The following is a 12,827-nucleotide window of genomic DNA, read 5'->3' as shown; positions in this document are numbered from 1 at the left end:
TTTGCCACGCTAACTCCTCCCACAGTTTTTACACTACAAAGACAAGTAATATATCAAAACGTGCGGATTGTTCCCGATTGGTGTGCTATTACTTTGTGGAACGTTTTGCCGAATGTTTCACGAAATATCGTGGTTTTTGTGGTGAAATTTTCCTATAGGTCCCCTATAGGATAAGCTGGAGCGTGGTGGATTGCCCTCCTCTGGATGCTGGGGTGGTCAACAGGGTTTCTGGGGAATTAAATGCTCGGTACAGAGTAAAAAGGGATATTGCCCATAGTGTAGTAATTAAATACCAGATTTTATTAAAGGGTTAAAATTCCAGACAGCATTCCAAAATTAACAGGAGATACATGCAGCTTAACCTCTTCACGCCGGCCGAACGTAAATGTGCGGCCTCCCAGCGTCTGGGCCTAGACACCGAGCGGCCGCACATTTGCGTTCTATTAAAAAAAGACATATGTGCTGAGAGCGCGCGCCCTGCACGCTCCCAGCACACATGTCCGGTACTCACGGAAAGGTCCCGATCTCCTCTTTCGATCGGGACCTTTCTTGATCATGTGACGGGGTGTCACGGCGGTCACATGACGCTAAACCCTGCCCCCCGGCTGCTGAAACCCTTAAAGGGTCGGGAGGCACCGGCGCAAAGGGGTTAAAGCTGCTTGATGACTAACCAGCTTGTGTATAAAGATGGCCGCCGGACCTCCGTGATCCGGCGGCGTCACGTCACAGCGTGCAGGCTCCTCCTTCATATTTATTTCATTTAGGATTGATGTATATGTGCCTACAAAGTCCACTGGTCCACAAACCTCACTAAAACTGAAGAGCGTTTTGAAAAATAATCCCCCCTGTGAGCAAAAGGCTTATTACTTTGCAAATTACAGCTCAGCCTTCCACAAGGGGGTAAGGTCATAGGTCAGAGATGAGTGATCAGATTCTTGGAGATTCTTGGAAAAATCCAAGAACTTCAAAATGTGCCGATATCCCCACCCCCACATAGCACCAGCTTAAGGTTGCCCTTAGAAGGTTTAATCTGTTTTCAGAATGATGGATGGTAAAAATTCAGCCTTTGCCATAATGGTGTCCCATCAAGACCTGCCAGAACATTTATTCCGGACTTAAGAGGATGTTTGACACTAGCAGACATTCAGCGATGAGCCTTCTATAGCAAAAAGTAATGATCACTTACTGGTCCAAGAGAGATTTTAACACATTTAGGAAACCCTTTGTATACAAGTCGTTTAGATACCTGTACATCCTTGCTACTGGTATAGTGCAATTCTTGCAAAAAATTTTCCCATCAGTCACAAAACATGGAAATTAGGGCCACATATTGCCACAGGAAAGTGGAAACAGGCAAGCCTTGTAATCCTAGGATCCGCAGACCTGTGTGGTTCCTGATGTTACTATATACAGTACACATATCAATAGAGATTACTGTGCTTCCACATTTCGGGCAGCTATACCTGAGCCAACGGGTTCTCAGTCCTGGCCCATTACCAGTGAATTATTTTGTGGCAGGTTCTGGAAGTCTGCAGTGGTTTACTTGCTAGAAAGCCAACCGGCTTTCCAAGGTGGAGGAGAAGTCCTCCGCTGAGGCCCCACAAGGATATAGATCCGGTCTTCATATTCTTTCAGAGCCACGGCCAGAGAAGTCCGTCTGCAGAGGCGCAATGTTATTGTCATAGGAAGCGTGGTCAGAGGTTCCAGTGCTGGCCAGTTTGAGTTGAGCTGCTGCATGTGAGAGCTGGAAGGCGGCATCAGGATGAGCGTTGTCAGGAAGCAGAGTACATTCCCTCTCCAGCATATCAGACACTCCCTTCAAGAGGTCCAGGAACCCGAAGGCAAGTGCTGCCTTTCGAAGACGATTCAACTCCTGAGAGAAAAATCACAAGCAAGAATGTCGCGTGAGATAAGAAAGACACAAAACGCCATTAAAAGTAGCATCCTATATTGGAAGTACAGGAGCAGGCAGCAGAAGAGGCTATCACCACCCTGTATGCCCATCTTCTACATTGAATGTATTCTTATGGGAACAAAACCAGCTTCTTCTATGTATTCATGCCAGCATGTTTGCAGATTCTTCCAGCAAGAACGCGATGCAAGTGATGCGGTGCTGAAAACTCTCTTCTTGCAGAATACGTTTTAGGTCTGTGGGGACAATTCGCAAAGCGGTATCTTACCTCATCCAAGTATGTTTCAAAAAAAATTGTTGGCATTCACTAAAAAAAGTGTACCAAAATACAGCATGAGTTAGTGAAAACATGCGGTAATGTAACGAGTCATCAGCTGCCAGCAGGTTGTCACGCCCTCCCTGCCAAAACCATACCAGCCCACATGCCCTTTTGACAAGTCCTTTATTAAAAAAACAAAAATATAAAAAACATCCCCTGGTTTAGAGCCCTCGTCAATCACAATGCCCGCTGCCACCGCCTTCCCAACAAACAAAAAAAAAAAAAAAAAAAAAGGGCTCCGCTCCCGACAAAGACTCCCCGTCTGACAGCTCTGCTGCCTGACAGTTCTTAAATAACTAAGGGGCAAGGTCAACCGGTGACCACGCCCCCTAGTGGTATCAATGACTGGAGCAGAGCTGCCCCCCCATGTTGAGAAGGAGGGGGTGACTGCTTGTTCGCCCTCAGCCCCAACACCCACCCACCCCTTTCTGACCTGCATGCTCAGAAATCCCCACACCATTTTTTTTCGCTCGCCGTGGAGGTTCCCCTCAAAATCCATACCAGACCCAAAGGGCTTGCTATGGATTTTTTTTTTTTGGGGGGGGGGGTGGGTTTGGAGAACGCTACTCCATACCGTTTTTTTCTTATTTTTTAATTGCTAGCAATTTTTTTTCTTCAGCAGGTGCCCAGCGGATGACTCGTTACATTACTGCATTTTTACAACGGGGCCTGGGTAGCAGGGGGAAACATATAGTGCAGGCTGAGGCTTATGGGTGTGGCGGGGGTGGGGGGGTCAATTACTGGAACTTCCTAACAAACAAACCAAAGAAAAAAAAAAAAAGGGCTCCGCTCCCGACAAAGACTCCCCCACAGCTCCGCTGCCTGACAGCTCTTAAATAACTAAGGGGCAAAGTCAACCGGTGACCACGCCCCCTTGTGGCATCAATGGGGGAGCAGAGCTGCCCCCCCATGTTGGGAAGGGGGGGTGACTTCTTGCTTGCCCCCAGCCCCAACACCCACCCCCCCCCCTTCCTGACCTGCACGCTCAGAAATCCCCACACTATTTTTTTTATTTTGCTTGCCGTGGAGGTTCCCCTCAAAATCCATACCAGACCCAAAGGGCTTGCTATGGATTTTTTTTTTTGGGGGGGGGGGGGTTTGGAGAACGCTACTCCATACCGTTTTTTTCTTATTTTTTAATTGCTAGCAATTTTTTTTTTTCAGCAGGTGCCCCAGCAGATGACTCGTTACATTACTGCATTTTTTCATTACGAAAAGGATCCTGTTGTGTGCTGGCAGCAACCGGTGGGAAGGAGAGGAATACAATGGGGCCTGGGTAGCAGGGAGAAACATATAGTGCTAACTGAGGTTTATGGGTGTGGCGGGTCAATTACTGGAACCAATCCCCTGTATAGCTCTCTCTGCAGCAGCTGAATGCCATCGGGAGGGAGAGGAGAAAAAGACAGATTTCAGCTACTGCAGAGAGCCATACATGGAATCTGTTCCAGTAATTGCCCCCACTGTGCCAATCACCCTCCCTGCCCACATCAGATTCACCCAGCTGCCTGGGCCCCCCTGCTAGCCTGGGGCCCATACAGGAGGACAGGTGGTACCCCTTTATCCACGACCCTGTGTGACTGGGCAGACCATCACAACCCCCCGGATGATATAGCCCAACTAAAGCAATAGCAGGGCTGGGCAGAAGGGTTTAAAAATGTGTGAATTTTAAAACATACATGTTCCAAGGGTAACCTGCTAATACAGTATGCAATACATGGCCAAACGTTTGTCGTGTCCAGACAATCACAGCTAAATAAGCTTGTTGGATGTCCCATTTAAAAATCACTGGCAATTATATGGCGCTAAATCCAAGAGCTCCACCCCCCTCATCTGCTACACTGCTATAACAGCCGCCACCATCCTGGGAGGACATTGCGCCAGATTTGTTTTAGTCATTTAGCCTGAAAGAGAACCTGTGACATCAGATATTGATACTGGATTAGAAGACTTGGCTTGCATTTGCATTCTACCAGAAAGGTGCCTGTGCAGTTCCTCCACATCAAGCCATGGGATCGATTTACTAAACTGGAGCACTCAGAATCTGGTGCAGACGTATATGGTAACCAATCAGCTTCCAACTTCAGCTTGTTCAACTAAGCTTTGACAATAAGGCTCCATACACACTGGGGGGAGGGCGTTTTGAAAACGCTGCTCAGGAAAAACCTGAGTTTTTCAGCGTTTTTAGCATTAGAGCGTTTTTACAGCTAAAATACTCCTCTAGAAACCCACTAGTTCTGGGGTTTTTTTCCAGCCAAAAAACACCCCTGCCAAAAAATGCTGATTCCAGTCTATGTGTGTATGGACACATGCGATAACATGCTGGGGGGTTTACTGGCTGTAGAAAGAAAAACAAAAAACATCAAAAGCCAAAAACAGCAGCTGTAAAAACATCAGGTGTGCATGAGGACTAAAACCTGGAAGCCCATTAGTTTCTATGCAGAGCCATACCAGATTTTGCATGCTCTATTGTTAGTAAATCCCCCCACCTCCATTGTGTCTATAAACCTGGCTTTGTGCACAGTTTTGCTGAACAGAAAAAAAGACCATCCTAAAACTGTTGCCACAAGGTTAGTAGCACACAATTGTCTAAAACAGCCTCTGTGAACCTTTTTAACACAGAGGAAGCCTTGATTTAACTTTCCGGTCTCAGGGAACCCCTGCTAAAAATGGCTTTATTTACTATTCATGATGCATTAGTGTGATAGTCAGAGGTAAGAATTCTCCTCACACTTGTGGTCATTGGGAAGAATGCTCCTCACACTTGTGGTCATTGGGAAGAATGCTCCTCACACTTGTGGTCATTGGGAAGAATGCTCCTCTTACTTGTGGACAGTGGGAAGAATGCTCCTCACACTTGTGGACAGTGGGAAGAATGCTCCTCACACTTGTGGACAGTGGGAAGAATGCTCCTCACACTTGTGGACAGTGGGAAGAATGCTCCTCACACTTGTGGACAGTGGGAAGAATGCTCCTCACACTTGTGGACAGTGGGAAGAATGCTCCTCACACTTGTGGACAGTGGGAAGAATGCTCCTCACACTTGTGGTCAGTGGGAAGAATGCTCCTCACACTTGTGGTCAGTGGGAAGAATGCTCCTCACACTTGTGGTCAGTGGGAAGAATGCTCCTCACACTTGTGGTCATTGGGAAGAATGCTCCTCACACTTGTGGTCAGTGGGAAGAATGCTCCTCACACTTGTGGTCAGTGGGAAGAATGCTCCTCACACTTGTGGTCATTGGGAAGAATGCTCCTCACACTTGTGGTCATTGGGAAGAATGCTCCTCACACTTGTGGACAGTGGGAAGAATGCTCCTCACACTTGTGGACAGTGGGAAGAATGCTCCTCACACTTGTGGACAGTGGGAAGAATGCTCCTCACACTTGTGGACAGTGGGAAGAATGCTCCTCACACTTGTGGTCAGTGGGAAGAATGCTCCTCACACTTGTGGTCAGTGGGAAGAATGCTCCTCACACTTGTGGTCAATGGGAAGAATGCTCCTCACACTTGTGGTCATTGGGAAGAATGCTATTCACACTTGTGGTCATTGGGAAGAATGCTCCTCACACTTGTGGACAGTGGGAAGAATGCTCCTCACACTTGTGGACAGTGGGAAGAATGCTCCTCACACTTGTGGACAGTGGGAAGAATGCTCCTCACACTTGTGGACAGTGGGAAGAATGCTCCTCACACTTGTGGACAGTGGGAAGAATGCTCCTCACACTTGTGGACAGTGGGAAGAATGCTCCTCACACTTGTGGTCAGTGGGAAGAATGCTCCTCACACTTGTGGTCATTGGGAAGAATGCTCCTCACACTTGTGGTCAGTGGGAAGAATGCTCCTCACACTTGTGGTCATTGGGAAGAATGCTCCTCACACTTGTGGTCATTGGGAAGAATGCTCCTCACACTTGTGGTCATTGGGAAGAATGCTCCTCACACTTGTGGTCATTGGGAAGAATGCTCTTCACACTTGTGGTCATTGGGAAGAATGCTCCTCACACTTGTGGACAGTGGGAAGAATGCTCCTCACACTTGTGGACAGTGGGAAGAATGCTCCTCACACTTGTGGACAGTGGGAAGAATGCTCCTCACACTTGTGGACAGTGGGAAGAATGCTCCTCACACTTGTGGACAGTGGGAAGAATGCTCCTCACACTTGTGGTCATTGGGAAGAATGCTCCTCACACTTGTGGACAGTGGGAAGAATGCTCCTCACACTTGTGGACAGTGGGAAGAATGCTCCTCACACTTGTGGACAGTGGGAAGAATGCTCCTCACACTTGTGGACAGTGGGAAGAATGCTCCTCACACTTGTGGACAGTGGGAAGAATGCTCCTCACACTTGTGGTCAGTGGGAAGAATGCTCCTCACACTTGTGGTCATTGGGAAGAATGCTCCACACACTTGTGGACAGTGGGAAGAATGCTCCTCACACTTGTGGTCAGTGGGAACAAAGCTCCTCACACTTGTGGTCATTGGGAACAAAGCTCCTCACACTTGTGGTCATTGGGAACAATGCTCCTCACACTTGTGGTCATTGGAAAGAATGCTCCTCACACTTGTGGTCATTGGGAAGAATGCTCCTCTTACTTGTGGTCATTGGGAAGAATGCTCCTGACACTTGTGGTCATTGGGAAGAATGCTCCTGACACTTGTGGTCATTGGGAAGAATGCTCCTCACACTTGTGGACAGTGGGAAGAATGCTCCTCACACTTGTGGACAGTGGGAAGAATGCTCCTCACACTTGTGGACAGTGGGAAGAATGCTCCTCACACTTGTGGACAGTGGGAAGAATGCTCCTCACACTTGTGGACAGTGGGAAGAATGCTCCTCACACTTGTGGACAGTGGGAAGAATGCTCCTCACACTTGTGGACAGTGGGAAGAATGCTCCTCACACTTGTGGACAGTGGGAAGAATGCTCCTCACACTTGTGGACAGTGGGAAGAATGCTCCTCACACTTGTGGACAGTGGGAAGAATGCTCCTCACACTTGTGGACAGTGGGAAGAATGCTCCTCACACTTGTGGACAGTGGGAAGAATGCTCCTCACACTTGTGGACAGTGGGAAGAATGCTCCTCACACTTGTGGTCAGTGGGAAGAAAGCTCCTCACACTTGTGGTCATTGGGAAGAATGCTCCTCACACTTGTGGTCAGTGGGAAGAATGCTCCTCACACTTGTGGTCATTGGGAAGAATGCTCCTCACACTTGTGGTCATTGGGAAGAATGCTCCTCACACTTGTGGTCAGTGGGAAGAATGCTCCTCACACTTGTGGTCAGTGGGAAGAATGCTCCTCACACTTGTGGTCATTGGGAAGAATGCTCCTCACACTTGTGGTCATTGGGAAGAATGCTCCTCACACTTGTGGTCATTGGGAAGAATGCTCCTCACACTTGTGGTCATTGGGAAGAATGCTCCTCACACTTGTGGTCATTGGGAAGAATGCTCTTCACACTTGTGGTCATTGGGAAGAATGCTCCTCACACTTGTGGTCATTGGGAAGAATGCTCCTCACACTTGTGGACAGTGGGAAGAATGCTCCTCACACTTGTGGACAGTGGGAAGAATGCTCCTCACACTTGTGGACAGTGGGAAGAATGCTCCTCACACTTGTGGACAGTGGGAAGAATGCTCCTCACACTTGTGGACAGTGGGAAGAATGCTCCTCACACTTGTGGACAGTGGGAAGAATGCTCCTCACACTTGTGGACAGTGGGAAGAATGCTCCTCACACTTGTGGACAGTGGGAAGAATGCTCCTCACACTTGTGGACAGTGGGAAGAATGCTCCTCACACTTGTGGTCAGTGGGAAGGATGCTCCTCACACTTGTGGTCATTGGGAAGAATGCTCCTCACACTTGTGGTCAGTGGGAAGAATGCTCCTCACACTTGTGGTCATTGGGAAGAATGCTCCTCACACTTGTGGTCATTGGGAAGAATGCTCTTCACACTTGTGGTCATTGGGAAGAATGCTCCTCACACTTGTGGACAGTGGGAAGAATGCTCCTCACACTTGTGGACAGTGGGAAGAATGCTCCTCACACTTGTGGACAGTGGGAAGAATGCTCCTCATACTTGTGGACAGTGGGAAGAATGCTCCTCACACTTGTGGACAGTGGGAAGAATGCTCCTCACACTTGTGGTCAGTGGGAAGAATGCTCCTCACACTTGTGGTCATTGGGAAGAATGCTCCACACACTTGTGGTCATTGGGAACAATGCTCCTCACACTTGTGGTCATTGGGAACAATGCTCCTCACACTTGTGGTCATTGGGAAGAATTACCCCCTTACAGATTGCTAAAAATATCAATGGTGTCAGCGGGAACTTACCTGAGAGGCAAAAATTGCTCATTGCTCAAGGAACCCCTGGCAACCTCTGGAGGAACCCTGGTTGAGAAACCCTGGCCTAAAATGTCTGAATACTGTAGCATTATTAGTACCCTTCACGGGAAACTACGAGAATCACATTTGGAGTGATGTCCACATACTGAACTTTTTGCATATAGTGTAACATACCTAAAAAGCTGGCTCAACAGCAAAACATCAGCTATAGTTCGGTATACTACCGGTACAAAATGAACAGAAAGCTGACTAGGCACAGCATCAGTGAACATCTTCCTGCAATACATCATAAAAAAAAAAAAAAAAAAAAAAAAAAAGAAAGAAGAAGAAGAGCAGGCCAGCTGAGACATGATCAAAAGTTATTGCTTAATTTATTAAACACATCTTTGGAAAATACTAAAAATTAAGAAAAATTGTTACTCAAAAGATAAAGATCCCTTATAAATAAACGAAGGTGCTGTAAAATGTCCAGGCTTGGCTTCTCAACCTCAAAACAGATTCAGAGAGGCTACGGAGATGGAGCACAAGTCAGGATGGAAGAGCCGGGGATAATACCTCTATTATTCTTTTGCTTCCACTTCCTCTTTTAGGTTTGTTTGCACAGCATCCTACTAATCAAAGAATTGTTTCATCTTAAAGCAGAGTTCCACTCAATCTGTAAAAAAATAAAAGTCAGCAGCTACAAAAACTATAGCTGCTGACATTTAAAAAAACAGCCACTTACCTGTCCCACGATCCCGCGTTGCCCCCCGCCGCAGCCTTTTTCACCGTCCGTCGTGTATTCCAGGCGCCGGCATCTTCAGTGTGGGCACACCACTTCAAGATGGCGACGGCCTCACCACAGCTGGTTTCACCGGCCGTCTTCTCTCCCCGGCGCCGGCATCTTCAGTGTGGGCACCCGGCTGTGACAGCTTGCGGCTTCACAGCCGGGTGCCCACTGCGCATGCGCGAGTAGAGCTGCGCTTCCTGAATGGCCCCGTCGTCTTCTGGGACCTGTCACGTGTCCCACAAGACTTCGGGGAGGGAGGACAATTTCCGTTTCCGATCTCCTAGGCGATCGCAGTGGGAGCGGGTACCTGTCAAATTCGGGTACCAGCTCCTCAAAGGTACCAATCCTTAATGGGGAGCGGGGGACCAATCTTTAAAGCAGGACTTCCCCTTTTGGGTGGAACTCCGCTTTAATAAATAAAGAACTAAAAGATATTGGGAACTTTATCTTACTTTGTAGAACGTCTGCGTTTTCTCCGGAAGTTTCCTGGCATTCCGCAGAATCTTCTGCACATCAGTCTAACAAAAAAAGAAAAAGAAAAAAAAAGTAAAATGTGGCAAACAAGCAAGAGGGTTCCATACACTACTGATTTTAACAACTGCAAGAACTGCTAATTTTTAATGCTGACAACTACGGTACAATATGAGGGCGTCAATTCAAAACGGCTTTAATGCCATTTTTCTGGTGGTAGTTCCTTTAACCATTTGCCGCCCGCCCTATGGCCGAATGGCGGCCGGCAAATGTCATCAGCGTTCCGTCCTCCCACACATGCGTACATTTCGCGCTTGCAGAGCCGCGCAGCGGCGCGATCTGTCACTGGCCGTGTACCTCGGACACGGCCAATGACAGATCTGAGTATCGGCCCCCGTTGCCGGTACCATGTGATCTGCTGTGACCAATCACAGCAGGTCACATGACAGTTGTATGCAATGGATGGTTTTATTCATGCCATCCATTGTATACTACTGTCTAGCGGTGAATGGTCACAGCTAATCACATGCACATGTCATGTGATTAGCTGTGGCCAAATCACAGCTAAGCACAAAAAAAAAAAAAGAAAACCCTGAATGAATCGATGTCATTCAGGTAAATGCTTGCTTATAGCAAAGTAATTCTTTGCTATAAGCAAATTGTGTAAAATATAAAAAAATACTGATCACTTCCCCAAAGTAGTACAATGTTACTATGGTAACATTGTACTACTTTGGACATAGTGAAATATGAAAAAAAAATCTTAAAAAAAAGAAACAAAATGTAATAAAAAATAAATAAATAAAAAAATATATATATTATTTTTTTTTCATACTGTCACCAGTCAGTGTCTCTGATCACCGCCATGCCAGTTATAAGAAGACGCTGTACTGCACTGGTGACAGTATGTAAAAAAAAAAAAAATTGTGAAAATAATTTTTTGCATTTTTTAATTTTCCGAAAAATTATGACTAAAAAAAATATAACTTCAAAAAACTCGCCACGTTTCTTATGAAGTACGTTGGACTGTCTACTCTGCAAAAAGGGGTCATTTGGGGGATATCTGTACTGTTCTGAAATTCCTGGACCTCAAGAAATTAGATTGGCCGTCGGTACTTCAGGATTGATCAATATTCAGATCTATCCCATAGTTTGTGAACTCTATAACTTTCCTACAGACTAAATAATACATCCTAATTTGGGTTATTTTCACCAAAGACATGTAGCAGAATACATCTCGGCCTAAATTTATGAAGAACAATTATTTATTTGCAAACTTTTATAACAGAAACAAAGAAAAACGTGTTTTTTTTTTAATTTTTGGTCTTTTTTTGTTAATTTAGCAAAAAATAAAAACCCCGGCGGTGATTAAATACCACCAAAAGAAAGCTCTAGTTGTGTGAAGAAAATGATAAAATTTTAGTTTGGGTACAATGTTGTATGACCGCGCAATTGTCATTCAAAGTGTGAGAGCGCTGAAACCTGAAAAATGGCCTGGGCAGGAAGGTGTAAAATTGCCCGGTATGGAAATGGTTAAGAACTACGGTACGCGTTATGCTACCATACGCCGCTTCAAGAATCTATCAGTGACAAATTCTTAAAGAATTAACAAGTTTTCTGGTTAGGAAACTGGCAGCAATTAAAGTGATACTTTTTTTTTTTTTGTAATTATTTATTGGTGAAATTAACATACAATAAAAAGAACCAGGAGAAAGATTCACCAGAATACAGAAAAAAAACCAATATAAACATCTAGACCAAGCCTGAAATAGTCACATAGAATCTTTAGGGGTTCATCAAGTTTGCATGTGAGAAGAAAGTATCAAGAGCGAATGAAACAGCACATATACTGTATGACAACAAAACAGGACCAGAACAAATCATCGGGTGATCGTTTAAATGACATCCTAAGAAAAGGAGGATTATGCCAAAGCACAAAGAGAGCGGATCGAATGTATAGTTACAAAGATGTGAAAGAACGTAGAGATAATATCAAACCGACAGAGAAAAAACTCTACCAGTATCGTAAAGACATAATAGAATGGGGGGGAAAAGTGAGGGGGGGGGACCCCACAGTAGGATACTGTAGGGGCTGGGACAGAAAGGAAAAAGAAAAACAAAGTTAGAAAGGCGCAGAGAGAGTTAAATGAAAAGGAGAAAATAGAGGGAGAGGAGAGATGGGATACAGGAGAAACAGAACAAGAGCCTTGGGGGTTGCATCCCCTCCTGGAGTGAGAGGTCAAGCCAGGTTAAATAGTTAGTCTGGCTGAAAAAAGACAAAAGTCCATCCAGTTCAACCATAGAAAAAAAAAAAAAAAGTTATAATCCTATACCCACAGTTGATCCAGAGGAAGGCAAAAAACCCAGAAAAGCACAATCCAATTTGCTCCTGCAGGGAACAAATTCCATCCTGATCCCCCGAGAGGCAATCGGATATTCCCTGGATCAACTTTACCTATAAATGTTATATCCAGTTATATTCTGTGTATCCAGGAAAGAATCCAGGACTTTCCTACAGCAATCCACTGAGCTGGCAACAACCAACTCTTGAGGGAGTCTATTCCACATTCTCACAGCTCTTACTGTGAAGAAACCTTTCCGTGTTTGGAGATTACATTTCTTTTCCTCCAGACGTAAAGAGCGCCCCCTTGTCCTCTGTGATGACCTCAGGGGGAATGACTCTACACCGAGTTCACTATATGAACCACTGATGTATTTATACATGGAGATCATATCCCCCCTTATGTATTACACATGGAGATCATATCCCCCCTTATGTATTACACATGTTGATCATATCCCCCCTTATGTATTATACATGGAGATCATATCCCCCTTATGTATTATACATGGAGATCATATCCCCCCTTATGTATTATACATGGAGATCATATCCCCCCTTATGTATTATACATGGAGATCATATCCCCCTTATGTATTACACATGGTGATCATATCCCCCCCTTATGTATTACACGTGGAGATCATATCCCCCCTTATGTATTATACG

The 12,827-nt window shown here is 45.7% G+C and overlaps 1 protein-coding gene across 1 annotated transcript in view; it reads right to left on the bottom strand.

The window, feature by feature from the left end:
* Nucleotides 1-279: 279 nt before the first annotated feature.
* The window catches only part of LOC149442182 (integrator complex subunit 14-like), a 79,050-nt gene continuing 66,502 nt past the window's right edge, over nucleotides 280-12,827 (bottom strand). The window contains exons 11-12 of the mRNA XM_089656411.1: nucleotides 9,799-9,864; nucleotides 280-1,873 (exon numbers count right to left, since the gene is read on the bottom strand). Of these exons, the coding sequence (XP_089512537.1) occupies nucleotides 1,622-1,873; nucleotides 9,799-9,864 (318 nt within the window). The 3' untranslated portion in view covers nucleotides 280-1,621. The remainder of the gene's footprint in view (nucleotides 1,874-9,798; nucleotides 9,865-12,827) is intronic.

The sequence above is a fragment of the Staurois parvus genome, unplaced genomic scaffold, assembly GCF_062004578.1.
Source record: "Staurois parvus isolate SC_StPar_1 unplaced genomic scaffold, SC_StPar_1.0 ptg000903l, whole genome shotgun sequence".
NCBI lineage: Eukaryota > Metazoa > Chordata > Amphibia > Anura > Ranidae > Staurois > Staurois parvus.
This window is presented reverse-complemented; position numbering and strand designations above follow the sequence as displayed.